This window comes from Pan troglodytes, chromosome 8, assembly GCF_028858775.2.
Source record: "Pan troglodytes isolate AG18354 chromosome 8, NHGRI_mPanTro3-v2.0_pri, whole genome shotgun sequence".
NCBI lineage: Eukaryota > Metazoa > Chordata > Mammalia > Primates > Hominidae > Pan > Pan troglodytes.
This window is the reverse complement of record NC_072406.2, coordinates 134503520-134525725: the sequence shown is the minus strand read 5'-3', so window position 1 is coordinate 134525725 and position 22206 is coordinate 134503520. Positions and strand designations below refer to the sequence as shown.

Here is a 22206-nt window from a genome sequence, read left to right as displayed (position 1 = left end):
TAACCTTATATACACTGTTGTTTGAAACAAGAAAAACTGCATACGGCCCTTATTCACATTCTTTCTGGCCTTAAGGGCAGTGTAGCTAATTAAAAGCTATTAGCCATCAGACTTTCCCCGACGGACCCACGTACCAGTATGCGCAGCACCTCCTTTTCTAGAATGTCACTTTGATACACAAGGCAGCAGAGCAAGTGCACATCCTGCTTCTTTGACTTAAATTTGTGATTTTACAAATATCACTTTTATATAAATACAAAATTGAATGTTTACTAAGTGCTGAGACATCTGCTAGCTTTTAAATGTTTTATCTCACACTTTCCCCAACCCTACAACACATGTACTACTATTCATGTGCTGAAACTGCAGATTAGACATGTTAAGTATCTCACCCAAGGTTACAAAGTAGATATAAGATACAAATATAAAACTGGTTCCTAATAGCATATTTCTAGTATACATTCCATAAAATACAATATACGTATTTCATTGAATATGACAGCGTGAGATTAAGACATACCATTACTTTATGTAGCACCAAAAATAAAACTAAACCATGACAGAGTGTTGTTGTTTTTTTTTTGTTTTTTGTTTTTTGAGATGGAGTTTCGCTCTTGTTGCCCAGGCTAGAGTGCAATGGTGCGATCTTGGCTCACTGCAACCTCCGCCTCCTGGGTTCAAGGGGATTCTCCTGTCTCAGCCTCCCAAGTAGCTGAAATTACAGGCGCCTGCCACCACGCCCAGCTAATTTTTGTACTTTTAGTAGAGATAGGGTTTTACCATGTTGGCTAGGCTGGTCTCAAACTCTTGACCTCTGGTGATCTGCCCACCTTGGCCTCCCAAAATGCTAGGATTACAGGTGTGAGCCACCGCGCCCAGCTGGGAGTGCTTTTTAAAAAAAAAAAAAAATCATTGATCTTTTTAAAAAAGTTTTACAAAATAGTTTAATTTTGAAATAATTTCACACTTAATAAGAGACTGAGAAAAACAGTACAAAGAATTTCTGCATAACCTACACCTTGTTTTCTAAACTGTTGATATTTTACATTTGCTTTATCATTATCTGTTTATGTTTATATATGTGTGTGAGAGAGTATATGTATATATATAGATTCCTGAAATGCTTGAAGGTTAAGTTGTAAATATGATGTACCTTTACTAAACGCTTCAGTGTGTATTTCCTAAAACATGGATGTGCTCTTGCATAACCACAGTGCAATTATGAAAACTGGAAACTCAACACTGATGCAATACTATAATCTACAGACCATCTTCAGATTTCATTAATTGCCCTACCTGTATTCTTTACAGCACAAAAACCATTTTCTGATCCAGAGTTAAATCCAGGATCATACCATGTATGTAGCTGTCATGTCGCCTTTAACTGTGGAATAGTTCTTCATTCGTTTTTCAGAGTTTAAAGAAGTGCAGGCCAGTTATTTTTGTAGAATACCTCCCAGTCTGGGTTTGCCTGTTATTCGTGCTGAGATTCAGATTATACACTTTTGACAGGAAGCCACAGACATGACACTGTTCTTCTCAGCGGACCACTATTAGGAGGTACACACCCGATGGTGGCTTGTCCTGTCACTGGTGTGTTAACCCTGATCTGTTGCTTAAGGTCATGTTTGCCAGTAGCTGTAAAATTACTTTTTCCCTTCGTCACTGTTAAGTATCTTGTGGGGAGATACCTGGAACCTATAGTAATACCAGGTTTCCCATCATAATTTTGCAACTAGTTTTATCAAACCCTGAAAACTCCTGCCTGAAACCATTACTAGTGGCTGCCAAATGGTGATTTTTCTAACCCCATCAATCCATCTACATATATTAAATAGAATTTTACTCTAAGGAAATATTTTTCCTTCTCCATTTATTTATTTATGACTCATTTTTATTCTACGGGTTATATTCCATTACTATCATTACTTATTTTGTTGTTTAAATTGTCTGCATTTTGGTCAGCTCCTTCAAGGTAATTTCTGTGTCCTTTTGACATGTTCCATTCATTCTCTGAGCCACTTCCTTATCCTCTGGCACAACTTCACTTTCTGAGCTCAGCTTGTACTTTATCTGCCCCAGCTCTGAAATCAGTCACATCACCAAGGGTTCCTGATTCCTTTTGTTTACAGAATGGCATTTACAGTTGCTTTTGGGCAGGGTGGGTGGGGATTTGCCAATCTCTTAACTCAGCCACAACCTTCTCATGACAGATGAGAATATTTCATTGCAGTTTTAATTTGCATTTCTCTAATTATCAGTGATGCTGAATTTTTTTTAATATTTTAAGACCTATTTTAATTTTTAAATGAATTGCCTATTCATGTCTTTTGTTCATTTGCCTACCAGGTATTTTCCCCTCCATTTTCTCTCTTTTTTTAATCTTTGAAACAAACACGAATTTATACAAGGATTGAAAATACAGCATAAAGAACTGATTTTCCTGAACCATTTCAGAGTGAGTTGCTGACCTGTCCCACACTACCCCTGAATACTTTTCCTACATTCTCTTACATAATCACAATACAATCATCAGAATCAGAAAACTGTGCCCAAAAATGTCTTTTATTAGAGCAAAAGAATTCAGTTCAGAAGCACGAATACCATCTGCTTGTCAAATATTTTCTTTCCCTCAGTCTGGAACAGTTCCTCATTATTCCTTGACTTTCATAATCTTCACTCTATGAAGATTGCAAGGTAGTTATTTTGTAGAATGTCCCTCATTTGGGTGTGCCTCATGATGGGATTCTGATTACATACCTTGGGCAGGGATTTCACAGAAGTGATGCTGTCTTCGTTTTCCACTATCCTGTCAGGTGATTTCAATTTACCTCATTACCAATGACATTCACTTTAATCATCTGACCAACCTGAGTAAAGTGGTATCCGCCAGGTTTCCTCACTGTAATGTTATTCTTTTCCCCCTTGTACAATACCTAATACCTATTTTAGTAGACAGGTACTTTGAAACTATGTAAATATTTCATTCCTCATCATACATACAGATATACATCCATTCACCAAAAAGTATTGTTTCTCTGACAAGATTTGGCTTCTATTATCCTTAATATAGTTCTTGATGTTATCAATCAGTGTGTATGTGACCATTCTCCCATCTCTGCCACCACCCCTCCCCATGTGGATGCCCTTCTCTCCCTACTCCGCGTGGGGCTAACCCCCCAAGAGGACAGCCTCCTTGTCCTGCGTGGGCTCTGACACCCACACAAAGCTACACTGGTTCCTCTTGGATGCCTATGTTGCTTTGCCTCACCTAATAAATTGGAGTCTGAGTCGTTTCGGATTGATGGAAGGAAAAGAGAGCAAAGTAGGTGAGGAAAAATCCCCTCAGTTTTTAAGATTCCTTGTAAGTTTTATCTCTAATACATGTTGCAAATATTTTCACCAATTTTTCGGCTGTGCACTTAAGTCTTTTATACTTATTTTTAAAATTTTTAAATGATCTTTTAGAGATACACACTGAGATATTTACAGATGAAATGGGAGACATCTAGGATTTGCCTCAAAATATGAAGCAGGAAGTGGGTGGTGAAACAGAAGAAACAAGACGAGCTGAGCCATGTGTTAACAATTATGACATCTAGGTGATGGGTATATGCAGGTTCCATGTATTATTTCTATCTACTAAAAGGGTATGTTTACACTTTTCCATGATGAAAAGGTTCTATAAAAGAGCCCATTTACACTTTAAACATTTTTATCATATATTATTCTTGAGCATATATAAAAAAGAAAAATATAAACAAGATAAACTGGTTACAGTTTTTAAGACTTCACATTCAGATTCCAGATCTTCTGAATCACTTTTTGACTTGGAGCCACCAATGTCCATATTTTTCACTCCAAGCCATTCTTTGTGCCAAAAAGAGTGTTGGTGATGCAGTATTTAAGAATGTTTCATGGTGTCCCTGAGATTTCCTCCCAAGCTGCCAGCACCCTTTTCTGCACATGCTGATGCCGGTGTCTTCTGGATTTTACCCAAAGGTACTGTGCATATGGCAAGCAGTCAACTACAGCACAGCTGCAGCCTGGCTGCCCCTCGTCCTTAGCAACTCTAAGACATACTGCTAAGATTTCAGAAATGTTAAAACTGGGGGAGGGGGAGCTGAAACAAGAACTATTACAGAAATACTAAGTTTTGAAAACCTGTATGCTGGGCATTATTCTGTGAAATTTGAGAGGAAGAACAAAGAACTACCATAGGAGATAAACTATACTCCGTAAAATCAGGAAAACTTAAGTATAGTTATAATTACTGACCTTTAAAGGTTTTCAGCTTTATCTGCAATTTCTAAATACTAAAAATATTCCTAATTATTAAAACTACTGTTGATGATGGGGGCACACGTCAATTTCCCCACCAAAACTGAACTCCTGAAGGCCAGAGAACTTTGCTAATTATTCTCTTTTATTTTCAGTTCCCAGAACAGTGCACCAGGTTCATGGAGAGCTCAATGAATGTCTGCTGCATGAATGACTCTTCCCAGGAGTATTGGCTTTAACTAAAATCTATGAGACAACCTGCTAACCAAGCACAAGGATAGCCTCCTGAGACAACAAGGCAGGTACTTTCTGAACCAAGTAACTACTACTTCCAGTTGAGGCTCTTAAGCTTTGAGAAAGCCCCATACTAAAATGGCATTTCTTGCTATGCTATGCCATTTTTCATTCATTCAAAGACACTTATTGTCTATCAAGTGCCAGGCCCTGTGATCATAAAAGACTACAAGAGTCTTTACCCTTAAGAAGCTCATTTAATTTAGTTGCAAAGACAAGAATGCACATGATTGCAAAACTCTGGGAAGAGCATTATGATACAAGTATGCATAGGGTACCACAGGGCATATAAAGAGAAGACACTTAACCCAGAGTCTAAAAGCTTCCCAGAAGAGCTGACTCCTGAGGTGAATCTTAAAATATTCCCTTCCTATACACTAGTGCTCTGCTGGCCAATACAGTGGCCATTGTGTGTAATGATGTAAATATAAATTAATTAAAATGAAATTAAGTCAGTTCCTCAGTCACACTAGCCACATTTCCAGCACTCAACAGCTACATGTAGCTAGTGCCCTTGGACAATACAGATACGGCACATTTCCATTTGTGCAGAAAGTTCTAATGGACAATGCTGTTCTGGTGACTTCATTCAAACAAAGTATAAGTTCCCTTCTCAAAGGTCCCATACAAAAAGAAGACGTAGGATGGACATTTATACTACAGAATTGCATTCAATGTCTCCAATAAGCTATTTCAGGACTCAGATCACCCTACAATATTTTAAATAAGGATGCAACTCAAACAAGGCGAAGAGGGAATTTCAATTTCTGATTCTACCTTCAGGGAAGATAAAAACATCTTATGTGAAGTGATTTACGAGTCAATGTGAAATAGGTAAAGAAAATCTCAAGAGAAAGAAATACAGAGGGTTAAATATTGACTTTTACAGACAGAATTCTTTACACCACTTTCCTCACTGTAATGTTACTCTTTTTCCCCTTGTACAATACTTAATACCTATTTTAGTAGATAGGTACTTTGAAACTATGTAAATATCTCATTCCTCATCATATATACAGATATACATTCATTCACCAAAAAGTATTGTTTCTCTGAAAAGACTTGGCTTCTATTATCCTTAATATAGTTCCTGATTTTATCAATCAGTGTGTATGTGACCATTCTCCCATCTCTGCCACCACCCCTTCCCCATGTGGATGCCCTTCTCTCCCTACTCCACGTGGGGCTAACCCCCCAAGAGGACAGCCCCTTTAGAGGAAATTTATAGACTAGAGGATTCTGAGATCTTCAGATCTTTCAAGGTGGAATGCTGCTTTGAAGATAGGATCTTTTTACTTAAAAACGTATTTAAGAAAAATATCATTAACCAAAAGCATCACAACCAAATAAACTATATTTACCTCTAAAAACTAGACTTATTCTAAAACTACAGAACAGTACAAGAAATTATATATAATCACTACATTGCAACACTTTTCAAACATTCTTATAGCAACATTTATGACGTAACAACATACCAGTTCGGATTTGAAGTAGCCTATTGTGTTTTCATCCAACTGAAAATATCTTCTCTTCCAGTTTTTCATCTACCAGAGATGAACACAGACATAAGACTTGTGTTTCTAAGAATGTCAAATGTTAGTCACCACTTAATTACCCTGATATGAACCCACAATCAGACATGCCAAGCAGTGAAAAATCTCATTACTTCCCTTAGAGATGCGATAAATTAAACCTCATCCCTCTCTAGCTACCCAGGCTTTGAATTCCTAATTCAATTTCTGGTGCCTGGCTTTCATCTTTTATTGTATGATTTTATGTGTGTTTTCTTTTTTTTTTTTGAGACAGAGTCTTGCTCTGTCACCCAGGCTGGAGTGCAATGGCGCGATCTCGGCTCACTGCCTCTGCCTTCTGGGTTCAAGCAATTCTCCTGCATCAGCCTCTCGAGTAGCTGGGATTACAGGCTCCCATCACTATGCCCAGCTAATTTTTGTATTTTTAGTAGAGACAGGGTTTCACCATGTTAGTCAGGCTGGTCTCAAACTCCTGACCTCAGGTGATCCGCCCACCTTGGCCTCCCAAAATGCTGGGATTACAGGCGTGAGCCACCATGCCTGGCCTATTTCATATTTTTAATGTTGAAACTTTTTTTTTTTTTTAAAGCACTTCCCCTTCCTCCTACTCCTCGCCCCCGCCAACCCCATGTAAAGAGCAAACACAGGAAATGTTATTAAACCACATCAAGTTTCTCCATCTGTAAAAACGTATGAATTCTTCCACAAGTACTTTATACATAGTAGTAAAGCACTAAATATTTAATAAAGTAAACCTATTTTGTACAAATATTTTTTGTCAATAAAATAACAGTTTTTGCAGAAGCACTTAAATATCTCTGACTGGTATTTTGGACTTAAGAGTAAAACAAAAAGGAACCATCAGGCTATGAGCCTCAGTTGTGTGTAAATTAGGGCTTTCAATCTACACACAACTGAGCATCACAGCCTGATGAGAATTCTGACTCTACCTGCAGACATTGTACAGTAAGAAACCCCTGCCCTCACCATCATTTTCCTCAGCCTAAAGCAGGTCAAACAGGTGAAAGGACATTCTCCTGGCTGCCTTAAAAAAATTAAGAGTTGCCAAAAAGTGATGAGAAGTCAAACAGAACCACCAAAATAATTTTAAGTATTTCTTTACTCACAGACTTAAAAAACATTTTCAAACTTTAAAGTTAATTTTCTCATGAAATTCTAAAGATTTAGTTCACATAGAAAGAATGGCTTAGATACTAAGGTATGTTGCAACCTTAGAAATATTGGTAAATTTACTTGCTCTTGCAAAAAATTCATCATGGAACTGATTATATGGGAATACCTGGGCTAACCCATAACAGCTTTTACTAAGTACCAGGTGCTGTGCAAAGGGAAACACACCTTTCTTATTTACATCTCTTAAAAAACAAAAACAAAACAAAACCCTAGATGGTAGGTTTTATATGATATTCCTTAAGACAGAAACTGAGGGCCTGAGAGGTTAAGTAAGTAGCCCAAGGTCAGAGAGCTTACCACGGAGGTCAGGCCAATGCCTAATCAAGGAAGAGACCTCCTAGGCACCACTCCTTCTCCTGCCCCTGGCCTGCCATCTCCCCACTACAGCTCTCTTTCCCTGACCCACTCCTGAGTATGAGTAAAGATGAATAGAAACACTTTCTAAAACATTAAACTGTTAGGAAAGCTCATTTAAACTGAAAGTCAGTGGTAATGGGCATTAACTTTCCTGGCCCCCTGCAAACCAAGCAAATAACAGCATTGAATTATAAACAGAGAATATCCCCTATTTTATCTCCTGACTCTCCTCAGCATGCTGGTCTCTCACTTTGGGTCTTTCATAAAATAAAGCAAACAATTTCCATGTTAATTTGAGTTTGCTAGAACGTAATCCTTTTTCATTATTTCATGTATTTTGTTAAGCTACTCACCACTGCTCCTTGTTTTACACAATATCCAGCTTTGATAACCGCACTATCTTGAGGTGGTTTAGGAGTAAAGTAAGGAAGATGGCTTTGTGACCGTTTCAGATTATTTCTGTCAATACTTTCACCACATTCATTTACTTCTTCTTTCTAAAATGAAGCAAAATAAATAAATTATTTTCTTGCTTGTTTAGCATACTTTTATTTCATATTATCCCAGTAGAAAATCTTAAAATCCACCTTAGATTAGTTAGAAACAGATTTTTGAAGAGTTTTCTAATTAATCTGAGATACTTACTCTTAATTTTTCTGTCACTGATTAAAGCAGAAATTTCCATTCCTCTTGTTTTGCACAAGTCCTGCCACCAGTGCTCTTTTTTGGGGAAGGAGTTAACTTTTTATTTTGAAATAATTATAAGGATTCACCAGAAGCTGCCCAAAAAAAGTACAACAGGTCCTATGTACCCTTTCACTAGTTTCCCCTCAAAGGGAAACGGCGTAACATTATCAAAAAACAAGAAATGGACATTGGCACAACCCACAAACTTTATTCAGATTCCACCAGTTTTACATACATTCGTCTATGTGTGTCTATACAGTTCTATGCAGTTTTATCACATGTGTAGATCTGTGTAACTACTACCACATTTAAGACCCAGAATTGGTCATCACCCCAAGGCTCCTTTGTGAACTTTAGAGTTCCTACCCTAAATCCCCTGGCAACCACTAATCTGTTCTCCAAGACTATAATTTTGACATTTTGAAAATGTAATGTAAATGGAAGCATACAGAAGGTTATCTTTTGAGATTATCTTTTTTCACTCAGCATAATTCTCTAGAGATTCGTCCAGACTGTTCCTTGTATCTAGAGTTCATTCCTTTTTATTGCTATATTTCCATGGTATGGATGGATGACCAGTTGTTTAACTGTTCACCCATTAAAGGACATTTGAGTTGTTTCCCACTTTTAGCTATTAGGAAAAAAGCTGCTATCAACATTCATGCACAAGTTTTTATGTGAACGTAATTTTCCCTTTCTCTACGATAAACATCTAGTCCTGCAAATGCTGGGTTGTACAGTAATCACAAGCTTACTTTTATTATTAAAAAAAAAAAAACATAAACACTAAACTGTTTTTCAGAGTGGCTAATTTTCATTCCCACCAGCAACACCTGAGAGATTATGTTTCTCCTCAACCTTGGCAGCATTTGTGTCGTCACTTTTATTTCAGCCATTCTGATAGGTGTGCAGTGATCTTTTATTGTGCTCTTAATTTGTATTTTTTCCCTGCTAGCTAATGATGGTGAACATCTTTTCATGTGCTTACTTACCATCTGTTTATCTTTTATCTTTTGATGAAATATCTGTTCATGAATTTTCTAATTGGATTTCTTGGGCTTTTTACTGTTGGGTTCTGAGTTCTTTCTATGTTCTAGATAAAAGTCCTTTGTTGGACATGTGGTTTGCAAATATTTTCTCCCAGTTTGTAGCTTTTCTTTTCATCCTCTTAAGAAGGTCTTTCATAGAGCAAGTATTTTTTATTTTGATGAGGTCCAATTTACCAATTTTTGCCTTTTATGATAGACATATATTATTTTATAATTTTTAAAACTATACTACAAAATAAATGACGCAATAAAATTATACCCTCCATAAAATCCTAGAAACTACTGAAATATCTATACCAAAATTACAATGCAACAAAATCTTAACTCTAGACAAAATTAAAACAGCCACAGATACAAACTAATACAGTGTCTTAACACAACTACAGGAAAATAGTCTTACCCCTTATGTCAACATAGGTCATAATACCAGTGAAAGAAGCTTAATCTAGGTACATAGTAACCAGAAGGTTAATAGTTTAAAATCATTACTTTTGGAAAAAGTAAACACACAATCCTAGCTTATTTTTTTATCCAACTTTGGTGGAAAATGTATGCTCTATGACAGCAGGGAATTTCTGTTCATTAACATACCCTTTGCCAAGCATAAAGAAAGCACTCAATAGTTAATTAATTAATTAATGTTGTAAGATTTCTAATCCCACTAATCACCCTCCCGTAGCAAAAGACATGAAAAATGTGGGGAATGATACAATTTGATTTAAAAGATTTATAAAGTGTCAAAGTCTTTTGAGTTCAAAAGGCACACTGGTAATGAAAATACCCAAGCTTGGCAATACCAATTGATTACTTTAAAATTCTTGGTTTCTCAACTACTAGTAACTTAATATCCATTACAAATTCATCCTTTTCAATAGCAAAACAAGAAATTCAAGCTCAGACAAGAGTTTTAATTTCATCGAAAATTGTATGTAAATTTATATTTTTCCTAAAACTCAAATAAAGACTTAATTTAGCATATTAGTACTTCTGAGATATAACTTAGTTAAAATCCCAGTCTTCTGTTTAGCTCACTTAGGCCAGGTTGTAGAAAAAATAGATTTTAAAAATTACTACTTGCAAACTCTTGACTCAGCAATTTTATTTCTAGGAATTTCTCCTTTAAGAATATTCATCATAGCATTGTTTATAAAGTAAAAGAAACAAAAAGGAAAAGGAACTCTATTTGTCCAATAGAGGATTTGTAATTTATGGTAAATCCATGGAAGAACTACTATGCACTCATTAAAAATGATATAAAAGGATTTCTGATGACTTGGAAAATGTTCATGATACAAGTGAAAAAATCTGTTTACAAAATGTAATATACAACTCATATCTCCATTTCTGAGGTGAAAAGTACATGAAGAAAGGCTCAGAGAAATCATGAGAAGTTTTAAATGTTATGTAATTTCCAAATTTTTTATAATAAATACTTTTGAAATAAACAAAAATATTTTATAGTAATTGTATATTATACCAATTAAGCAAAGATGCACTGTTTTAGTTTTAATAATATAAAAATCAATATACAATAATTAGACCCTCACACAATAGAAGAGTTACTTAATTACCTGAGTGGGAGTAATGATGGGTACGCCACCAACAATATCAGTTCTGTAAGACACTTGCTTTTTCCCACATTCACCATGGCGACTTAGGTTATCAGAATTAGGCTGTGAGTCTGACTGCTTTGGTACCTGAAATAGTAAATAAAACGAATCATTTTGCAACCAGCATTATACATGTGAACCTGTTTTCTCGCAGAATTTCTAATTATTCATCCGTTTGTATACGGTTGACAAATACATATAAAAATTATAGTCCATGTATGTACTCCTTAAGTTATCACACTAATTTTTCTGTTAGAATAATATTTTATAATATAGCTATCACGTAACGAGTGCTTACTCGGGCAGGTACTAGTTCATACATTTTTCTCCTTTACTACTCCTGTCTACCCTATGCATAGGGGCTCTACCCCCACCTAAGAGGTAAGGATATAGGCTCAGGGGCATTAGGGAATATAGATTCAGATTCTGACTATAATACATTCTAGCCAAGTGTGTGTAACTCTTCCAAGCCCAACTGCTGTGCTCTAGACCCTGTTTATTGGCACACTTACTATTGGCTTACAGCTCTTTGCTGTTTTCTTCCCTTTCTCCATTCCTACCCATGATTCTGGGATTGTGGCATATTCAGTCTTTCCTGGCTTCAAGACAGAGACTATTACCAAAACCATAGTGTATTCAATAAATGTTGAAAGACTCAATGGATGAATCCAAAGTCAGCAGAAAAAAGAATAGCAAAATTCTTAAAACAAATCAGAAGTTTCAAAACAAAACTTTTCATTAGAAATTTAAAGAAGGAATTCCAATACTTGGATCAATGATAAATCGTTCACAAGTACAGGAAAACAATGACTGTGGTAACAGCAGAATCTCACATTAACACCTCACTAAAGTGGATGAAAGAATCAGAGGTATCATAAATTTTTAACATATATTTTTGCTTTTCTTATGTGATCTATTCAGTAAATAAGGTACTCAGTTAATCATTATTTATATCTGTAGACTGTTTAGCACATAGTCTGTATTTAAATTATACATTTTTAAGGCTGTGAATAAAATGTAATAAAATCTGCTCAGCATCAATTATAATGTTGAACATGATTTAGTCTTCTCCAATGATTTAAAGGGCATGTGGAACCTTGCAGTCTTTCAGAAACACTATGACAAATACTACTGACAATCACTGAAGTAGTGGTGTAGAAACATTTAACTTAAATAGTTTGCTTGTCATATAGCTAATTCCTGTTAATAGAGTACTGGTAGAACTACAGGACACCACTCACATTGTATTCAAAGGCTCAAACCGTTTATTAGTGTGATTCCAAAGCAGTGTGATTTCTCAAACTTTAGAGTGCATAAAGTATCACCCAGGAACATTATTTAAAACTTCAGATTCCCCTGCTTCGAACCCAGAAATTCTGACTCAACATATCTATAGTGCAGCCCAAAAACCAGCACTTTAAGCAAGAACACCAGACATTTTTGAGGCAGGAGTTTCATAAACCACACTTTGAGAAACACTGCTCTAAAACCTGTGCTCTTCTTCTATACGATGCTACTCCCACCAGATTTGTAGAAAAGAGGGTATACAATGCAGATAAGGATTTGCAAAGCAGCTTTCTGCAAAATATTGAGCAAACATGGTCCATGTGTATATGAACGGATGCTGAGCTACAGTAAGTCCCAATCCACACAAATGTAATTTATGGATATAATAAATGAATTGTCTCTTAAGTGACTTCTAAAACTCCCTCTCCCTTCCTTCTCCACCTGCCTCCCTTGAAGAGGTTTCTCTCAGGCCCCAGGCCCAATCCTCCAGCCTCTGGTTCGTATTCATACTACAATGCCCTCATCCGCAGAAACAAAAGAGAGAGAAAACAGGAAAGAGAAGAGAATCCTGAATACCTCTTGAATTCTTCTAAGAACTTGCACATTTTGGAGTGCTTTTTAAAGACAATAAAATAATGAAGAGAATTTTCCTTGTCAAATAAAATTAGGATAGTATACCCTGGAATGATTTGCTAGGGAAGCCCATTATATTTTCTAATGAATAGCACCATATATTTCAATTATTCTGACAGAGAAAATATGGCCCAGTTATCTCATTGAGAAGAACAGAAATTAGCATTAAGAGAACCTGAAACCAGAGAGAAAACAATCTATTCAACTAGATAAAATGAGAGGTGCTGCTAAGAGGTGACCCATAAGAAAACTAGCAGTTATTCTCTCAAGAAGTTTAGTCAGACCTGGGAATTATTAGGAAAAACCTTTAAAATCATTCTAAAAAATACTGAAATTTATATTGGTTTTTCCATTTTTCTCAAATTACAGTATATTAAAAGTCCTTGCTTATGCTGTTAAGCTCACTGCTTCTAATTTGTCTTTATAATAAAATCAAATGCTAGTAGTTAACTTAGAACTGCATTTTACTATAAAAATTATCTAACTTGTAATCATCTTATTCCCTAAGAACAAGAAAAGTTCAAGCAAAATACCCATGAACATGGATAACTCCTTTAAAAACAATATGCACCTCTGTAAAACTTGGTCTAAATTCAGTCATTAAGATAGACATTTTCAGGATACACCCCTGCCCCAAACCATCCAACTGTCCAATGAAAATCAGAAGTGATCTCACTGGGCAGTTGGCACATGTCAGACACTGAATCCACTTGGTTTCTTTGTCTACTGCCTCTCTCCCTTTCCTTGGCTTTCTATCCTTTTTTATGTCCCAGCATTTTTTGTAGGAGATATGAATGTAATCTTGGCAGGCATTTGCATGTGATCCTAGTAGTAGGAAATTCTAATAGTAGGAAAAGAAAAGGTAAAAATAACTAGAGAATAAAAAGATGAACAAGACAGATTTAAGTATTTATGAGTGAAATACATAAAAACGCTGCAGGTTTCTCAAAAGTTAAAGGGAAAGTTGATATTCAATTCACCAAGAATGAAAATATAATGTTGGGCTAGGCACGGTGGCTCACGCCTGTAATCCCACACTTTGGGAGGCCAAGCTGGGCGGATCACTTGAGGCCAGGAGTTTTAAAACCAACCTGGACAACATGGCGAAACCCAGTCTCTACTAAAAATACAAAAATTAGCTGGCTGTGGTGGCACACACCTGTAATCCCAGCTACTTAGGAGGCTGAGGCTCAAGAATCACTTGAACCCCGGTGGCGGAGGCTGCAGTGAGCTGGGATAGCACCACTGTACTCCAGCCTGGGCAACACAGTGAGACTCTGTCTCAAAAAAAAAAAAAGGATAAAAAGAAAGAATGAAATTGTCATAATGTTCAATTCACTGAGGATAAAAACGTGCAGACACAAACTCCTGGGTCTTACAATCTTTCTGAGAAATCTACATCTACTTGTTTCCAGTTTCTATTAAAAATATATCAAACTTGTGGAGTTTCTGCCACAAATTCAAAGTACTAATTTTTAGATTCAAATCGAACATTTATTTTTAAATTTTAAAAAAGACATGTTTAAAAATAATGGATCTCTGTTCAGGAATAAACCATATATATCTTAGACATTCCTTAATAATCAATAAGGGAACAGAAACCACCATATTTATGTTGTTATTACTATAAATGAACAGTGGAAAGCATACTTTAAAATTTGATTTTCCTCACTCCAGTCATTGATACTCCCTCTTCAGGGCTGATTCTCCTACTGTTGCTCTTTTCCTTTTTGTGCATGTGTTTAATACAGATGGTCCAGGACTTACAATGGTTCAATTTTTCAACTTTACAAGTGGGTTTGCTGGGGTATTAAATGGATTTTCAACTTGTGTTTTTGACTTACAATAGGTTTATAAGGATGTAACCCCATCATAAGTTGAAAAGCAACTGTAAAGGGAAAAGAATTTCAAGTGGCACCCACCTAGACTCAAGTAAGGAAAGTCACAGACTATAGCGTTAGAGGATAATGGATTAAAATGGCAAGATATTATAACTAGGAAATAGTTTTAAAATCATCATTCCCTTACCCATTGCCCTCTAACCACCTCTATTTTGAAACCACACACTTCCAAACTCTAATTTTGGATTTCCAAAATTTTAAAATTTATATATCACACAGTACTTAGCAGACCACTAAATTACAGTTGACCAAAATGAGAGTGATCCCATAGAAAGATTTATGTATTAAGTACATACATCAAAATGTACATTTTAAGTTTTCAAATAATCTACATGTAAATCATCAGCAATGTTCACAGGAAAATATAACAAATTGGAGATTCCACACTTTAATACACTTACATGTATAAAATGCACATGAAACTGGTAAGATATTTTTAAGGAATAAAATTAACATAAAGCATCTTATTAAAGCATAGGAAATTATTTCATTGCTATCCTATGAGTTAAATGTGTGTCTATCAAAAGTTTATTTTTAACAAGTGCTATCAAATCTATACACACTTTAATGCAGTTATAACCACTTTATTAAGTAATAAGGATTTCTATATCTTATATGTATTTATATTTTCCAAATGTGAATTATAAAAACATTAAAATCATTTACCAACAAATTTATCTTAAAAACTATAAAAATTTCAACATGTAAAATAAAATTGCAAGACCACAAAAGCTACTTAGAAGTCTTTTTAAAATTCTATTTAGAATCTCTAACCTGTTTTTCCTTCATGCTGAAAAGCTTACCAGTGTCATTTGTATAAGACTGTTTCATACCATTGATAAATCAGACATAGCAATTCAAGACCCCCAAAAATGGTAAAAAGCCTGAGACCATTCACTACTTTTTCACTTAAAGCACTAAGAAACCAGTGCTGCTTGTTATTGCAAATGGTAAAACATGAATTTAGTACAGTTACGAGATATTATCTTTCTAAAGAAATTTTTCAAGCAGGGAATATTTATTAGAAGAGTTAAAATGATTAGCTAAAAGCTTTTAAGAATATGTATGTCTGAATCAGGTTAAAAAATTGCTTTCCTGATACTGCACAAACCTAAAATAACTTCTGCTTCATGTACAGATCAGATGCAGTGCGTAGGCGTTTTCTGTCATGTGGTAACAAGCTGTTCTAGAGCAAAACAAAAAGGTTCGACTTAACTCTGAGAACAGCTTTAACTATATTGACTCTTTATTGTGTTGTGATATAAATATGAAATTATTCATTTTAGATGGAAACTAATGAGTGACTAACATATGCTGACTTTCAGGGCACATGTTCTTGGAGAATAAGTCACTTAGGGTCAGTATATAACTGCACTTTATTTAAAAAAAAACAAAAACAAAAACGCAATTGACACAAATCTCACAACACAAGAACTCCTTCCCAACATTTTCCAGGCAGGCCTGCTATGTATTTCTCTACAAAAGTGTAAAGGGAAAGGTGAGGCAAGGTATAATCAAAATAGAGCCTTTCTACGTGCTGCTCATCATCACTAGCAAACTCTCTCAGTAAAGGTTGTTGGCTTTAGGAACAAAAGAGTAAGGAGAGGACTGTTCTTGTTCAGGAAGCAGTAAGGCACTGCACTTCAGAGTTCGGGCTCCAGAGGCCAACAAACTGGACTGGGCTTCCAGCTCCATAATCTACCAGCTATAACACTGGTAGATTAATCTTTCTAAGCCTCACTTTTCCAGTTCATTTAAGTAAAACCTTCGGTCTAAGATCTGGCACAGTGTTAATAATCAATAAATATTCATCAGGAAACCAAAAAAGAAAAGAAGCACACATTAGAAGCAAGAAATTGTAGCATGGGAAAGGAGGGCAAGGGTATCAAGCCCTGGAATGCAAGGAAAAAAATCGGACATGGGAAGAAGTTTAGAGCCTGAGACAAACTTCTCAAGGGTCACATGGACAGGACCCTCTGGCTGCCGCAACCCTTCAGACACTATTCCTATCCCTATCCCTCATTTTTCAGCCTTCATCTGCCCTTGTCCTGCTCCTGTTTTCAACTCTTTCCCTATCTGACCCCAATCCCAGTCATGGCTTAGAAGAGAGAAGTGCCTATTCCCCAGGTAGGTGACAGGAAATCTCTTACACTATACTGGAAGAAATATATATATCCTCCCGGTAGAACTCTACGTGCTAAGCGCATTTTCTTCTAGAAACGTTGTAAGAAGTGATTAAGATCTGCAGTAATATATCTCCTTATTAGGTGCATAAGTTAAAAAGACAATCATGGGCTGATTAAAGGGCCAACAGTCACCAAGTACAAGAAAACATATTCACATGCTGAACACCTGTCTTTTAAACAAAGCTTGAGTATGAAACCTGTTGGTAAGCTGGGAACATTTGGTAGGTGTATTTTCAAAATGAAAAGATTAATTCCAGACATCGAACGTTTTTCAAAAAAATACATATACTTACTGTAATTTTTATAGCTTTGTTTAACACATTTACCCATTCCACTAGGTCCTGCTGATCATTGGCTTGTAGGAAGTACTTCCTCATTCCTGCATTCATAACTGTTGACAGAAAAAAATAACACACCAAATATTGTACTTATTACCTCTAAATTTATGTTTGCAGTAGCTGAAAAACCTTGCTAAGCTCAACACCGTGACTCTCGTGGATTTGACAAAATATATCAGACCACATGTAATACAGCTTTTATCACACAATAACACAGGTAAAACTCTTATTTTGTTATGGCCATTTTGTTTATTAAATGGATACACCACAATACATTTAGTCAATCCCCTAATGATAGACACTTAGGCTATTTCCGGTTTTTGAAATTATATAAAATATCACAATGAAACATCATATACATATATTTCTCCACACTTGGGTAGCATTTCTGGGTGATAAATTTCTTGACATAGATTTGTTGGGTCAAAGACAACTGACATTTAAACTTTTTATAGGTATTTCCAAACCATCTTCCCACAAAGTTGAATCCATTCACATTCCTACCAACCACATACACAGTTTATTTCATCAAATACCCCTCACCAGAACTGGTTGTTAGCACCTGTGGATACCTCTAGTTTCTAGTTTTCAAAGGCTCTGTGGCACTGGGGCTGGTAGTCTGCAAACAATATTTCCTAGACCCCATCTGAGGCCATTCTCTGCCAGTGGGAGGTACTGATGAGAGACTGTGAGGTGGGAGAGGGGAGAAGGAAAGAGGAGACTCTCCTTGATTCCTGCTGTTGCTGACCTCTCTCCAACAGCAGCACACAACTAGCTACTGTTAGGGGCCTTTTCCTGCCCCCTACGCCAGCCTTGCAAAGTCCCCTTGGATACTAATAGCTCCATGGTGGCTTCTACTCCACTGCCCTAGGTTATAGTAATACTACTACCCCTTCTCTTTTGTCTCTCTAGCCCTTGAGTAGTAGTTGCTTCATGCGTCTAATTCCTGGGTTACTTCAGCATTCCCTTCATGTTCTTTCAGCCTTCCAATATTTGGGTAACCAATTCCCCATAACAAATCCCTTAGGTTTGAAATATCTAGTGTGCTGTTCTCCTGGCTAATACTCTTTAACAACCTAATTGGTAAATAATTGTACCTTGTTCAAATTTTAATTTCTTTGGTTATTGAGATAAATTAGTTTTGTAAGTTTATTGGCCATCTGCATTTATTTTGTAAGTTTTGTTTACTTTCTTTACCCACGTTTCTCCTGAATTCATTATTAATTTATAGCAACTTCTATATTAATCTTTTCTGCTTTATTACCAATACTTTACCCAGTCTGTTTTATTTTACTTTAACAGTATTTTTGATCAGACAGAAATATACTATGAATCTTTTCTATAAATGCATCCAGATTTCATATCATCTAGAAAATCTCCCTAACTTAAGATCTATTTTTCTAGACCTTATGAATTTCCTTTATATTTTGAATCTTAATACATTTGGAACTTTTATGCAATTTAGTTTCTATATTCCCCTTTAGGGACTAGGTACCTTTATCAAGCAAAGCACATGTGCACATACAGTTGTCTATAAACTATCATAGTCCACTCTTGAATTAAAGCTATTTATTATACACCATCTGCATTTATTTTTAAAAGCATAAATATTATTCTAGGAGCTAAGTATCTGAATAGTTATACTGTTGCAATTGTTCAAATATAAAAATAACTTCCAAACGTCTCCACCAAAATTTTAAAAGATATACTAGCACACAGTTGAATGTGTGACTAAGAGAAGAGGAAATGCAAACTCTCAAGGAAAACACACAAGATTTTGAAATTGGGACTGAGACCAAAACACTCTAAACTACAGCTTCCTTGAAGGTAGTAGGAAGCTGTTCTGAGACCTTGAAGGTCTCAGAAAGGAAGTCAAAGCCTATCTTGTAAAGCGCTACAAAACAACCAGTCTATAACCTTAAAAGAAATTTAACACACTGGAAATCTGTTCTTGTACATCCTTCTAGAGACTGGAAAAGTTACAACTGCCATAAATATATATTAAGATAAATCCATAATTCACTAGGATGCTATATCTATCAATAAATAACTTTTGTTTTTAATTTCTAGCCATCGGTAAGGCTTCCTTTTATAATCTTTTTTCAGCTTAGGCTGAAGCAGAGCTCTCCTCATTCATAATGGCTTCTTCCCCTCAATGTTATTTTGGGCATCTGCCCAGAACATCTGAAGAGTTTAAAAATCTATGCACTTATTAATATACTACACTTGGTACACAGTAAATGCTTAATACATATACTTTTGAATAAATATATAAGGATCTTTTCTAAGGGAAGGAAGAGATGCAAATATATATCTAAAAAAGACCCCTAGTATACCTTGCAATCTGAATAAAATCTCATGGACTTTAAGAATTACTTCATGGCAAGATGTAGATATATAGGTATGATCTAGAAAAAAAAAATCAGCCTGGAATCAATCCAACCTGACTAGCTTATGCACTTACAAGCAATATCATCTTTTAAACATTATTTAATTTCTCTGAGCCCGATACTCCTCATCTGTGAAATGGGAATGTCATTCATTCCACCTCCTTAAGAGGTGACGATCATATATGTAAAGAAACTAACACAGTGCTTGGTACAGAATATTCTTCACTGCCATCATCTGGAGATTTCTAAGGAGTAAGGAAACACTATAAGAAATGTAAAGCAGGGCACAGTGGCTCACGCCTGTAATCCCAGCATTTTGGGAGGCCAAGGCAGGCCAGTCACTTGAGGTCAGGGGCTCGAGACAAGCCTGGCCAACATGGTGAAACCGTCTCTACTCAAAATACAAAAATTAGCCAGGCGTGGCAGTGGGCACCTGTAATCCCAGCTACTTGGGAGGCTAAGGCAGGAGAATCGCTTGAACCCAGGAGGTGGAGGTTGCAGTGAGCCAAGATTACACCATTGCATTCCGGCCTGGGAGAGTGAGGCTCCATCTCAAAAGAAAAAAAAAGGGGAAAGCAAGTTACTGAAATGTGGTGTATTAGCAATATTGGTGGTGAGGGGAGAAAGGGAAAGAAATAAAATCTTTGAACAATAAAAAAAAAAAACTCTGACACTGCTAAGTTGCCATAAAAACCCTAAAGCAAGGGTTTCATTGTGAATAATACATGCATCCCTAGAAGCTTGTATCCTTCCTATCTTTTCCACTTGAGTATTTAATTTCAAATCTTTATGATTAGAATGAATACATAAAATGGATAAAACTTGAAGCATAAACATTAGCTTAACTGCAAACAAACATCATCTCACAACCTGAGATCAACTGGTTATGAATATACGGTTTTGGATCAAGAGGTTCTATGGTATTTTATCATATTCTTTGTCAATTTTCCCCACTCTGTTTTCTCTATTCTGTACTTTCCTCTGTCCTCTCAGTCTCTATCAGATGTTGGACTTCCTTGATGGTTTTTATCTCTTTTCCATTATCTATCTTTACCTTTGTTCTACTTTCAGATTTCTTTGACTTTTTCAAAGAAATGCAAAATGAGTTTTGCATTGTCTCATGTTCCTTCTCCTGTTTGATAATCCGCTCTCATCAAATGTTCAGTAATCCTGGGCTGTCTATTCATATTTTAAAAGAAAGTGCTAAAAAGACTGATGAAAAGCTCTCTTGCGTTGTTGTAGGGCTGTTGATTGTGGACCTTACTAGTCAACTATGGCAAGCTCTTCTAGTAGAAATGCCCAGATGTCAGTCTGTATCTATGGATCTTTTCTCTAGGGTATTCAGATCTTACTCACCTAAACCTGGCTGCCCAGTGCTCTGGGGCTGGGGTTGCACTGATTGTGCAGACTTTCATTTAATCTTCCTATTTTCAGTTTCATGCCTCATTCCTTTCGTTCTCTGGGACTAGTGCCCCTAAATATACAGCCTCACTGATTCTATTTCTGGAGACACCACACATCCCCATTACCTGCTGGGACAGGAGAAGGGTGTCTGCCCGATTGGAGGTAGGGAATAGAGGTTGTTTCTGATACAGATATGCAAACAAAGTCCCTGTTTTTGGTCCTTCCTCACTGTTGCTTCCCCAGAAAATGTATCTCCTATACCTAAACCTATCTAGAGTTGGGGTGGGGGCAGAACACTTAAATGGTGAGCTTTTCATTGGCCTCTTCCTCCACTCTGCTAAATTATCTACCATTCCTCTATCTACTTTCCAACTTTATACACTGGGGGTTACAGATACTCTGCTCCCTCCATCAAAAATGGCTTGCACGTTTCTTGTTCTCACTGGTTTGGGACAATCTGAGAGAAGATATGTTGCCACTTTGAATGAAAGTTGTGGTTCTATTTTAGAAGTCAGTGCTTCTCTCTCTGAAGGTAAACATTTCATGAATCTTTACTCCCACTAACAGTAGAGGACTAATAAACTATTGCCTGACCAATGAACGACTAATCTTAGTTTTTGATTCCAACTAAAATCACCCATTCTAAATACTCCAATAACTATGAATGTCAAGTCTATTACTGTATGTTACTATTCCTGTAAGTTTGAGATTTTAGAAAAAAAAGGGTTGTCAAAAGTATGTGCATTATACATTCTAAAATACAAAGTTCTCAGTTATTTGACTTGCAATACCCATTCAATTGCAAGGCTCTGAGGCATTTTCCTGTTTCGTAACCAAAATTATAATTAGTAATAAACATGTAACTTTTAAAAATAGCTTCATAGTGAGATAAAAGCATTTTAGAGGATTCCCTTGACAGCCACGTTTCATCTTGCTCATATCAAGATGCTATTCCTAACTACTGCCTAAAGAAATCTGCCCTTTTCAAGCAAAAGAGAGCAAAGAACTTCAATTCTACTCCCAAGAGTATCTCTCACTTTAATGTGAAAGTCTCTTTTGA

General features: G+C 36.1%; 1 protein-coding gene across 43 annotated transcripts in view; it reads right to left on the bottom strand.

The window, feature by feature from the left end:
* The window catches only part of PLEKHA1 (pleckstrin homology domain containing A1), a 50988-nt gene that overhangs the window by 8323 nt on the left and 20459 nt on the right, over positions 1 to 22206 (bottom strand). For all 43 annotated transcript variants that reach the window (XR_010147050.1, XR_010147057.1, XR_010147054.1 and 40 more), the window contains exons 5-8: positions 17308 to 17405; positions 10969 to 11094; positions 8015 to 8158; positions 6054 to 6122 (exon numbers count right to left, since the gene is read on the bottom strand). Coding sequence is in view for 32 of the 43 variants with exons in the window: in XM_016919538.4 (XP_016775027.1) it covers positions 6054 to 6122; positions 8015 to 8158; positions 10969 to 11094; positions 17308 to 17405 (437 nt within the window). In the remaining 11 variants the exon portion in view is untranslated. The remainder of the gene's footprint in view (positions 1 to 6053; positions 6123 to 8014; positions 8159 to 10968; positions 11095 to 17307; positions 17406 to 22206) is intronic.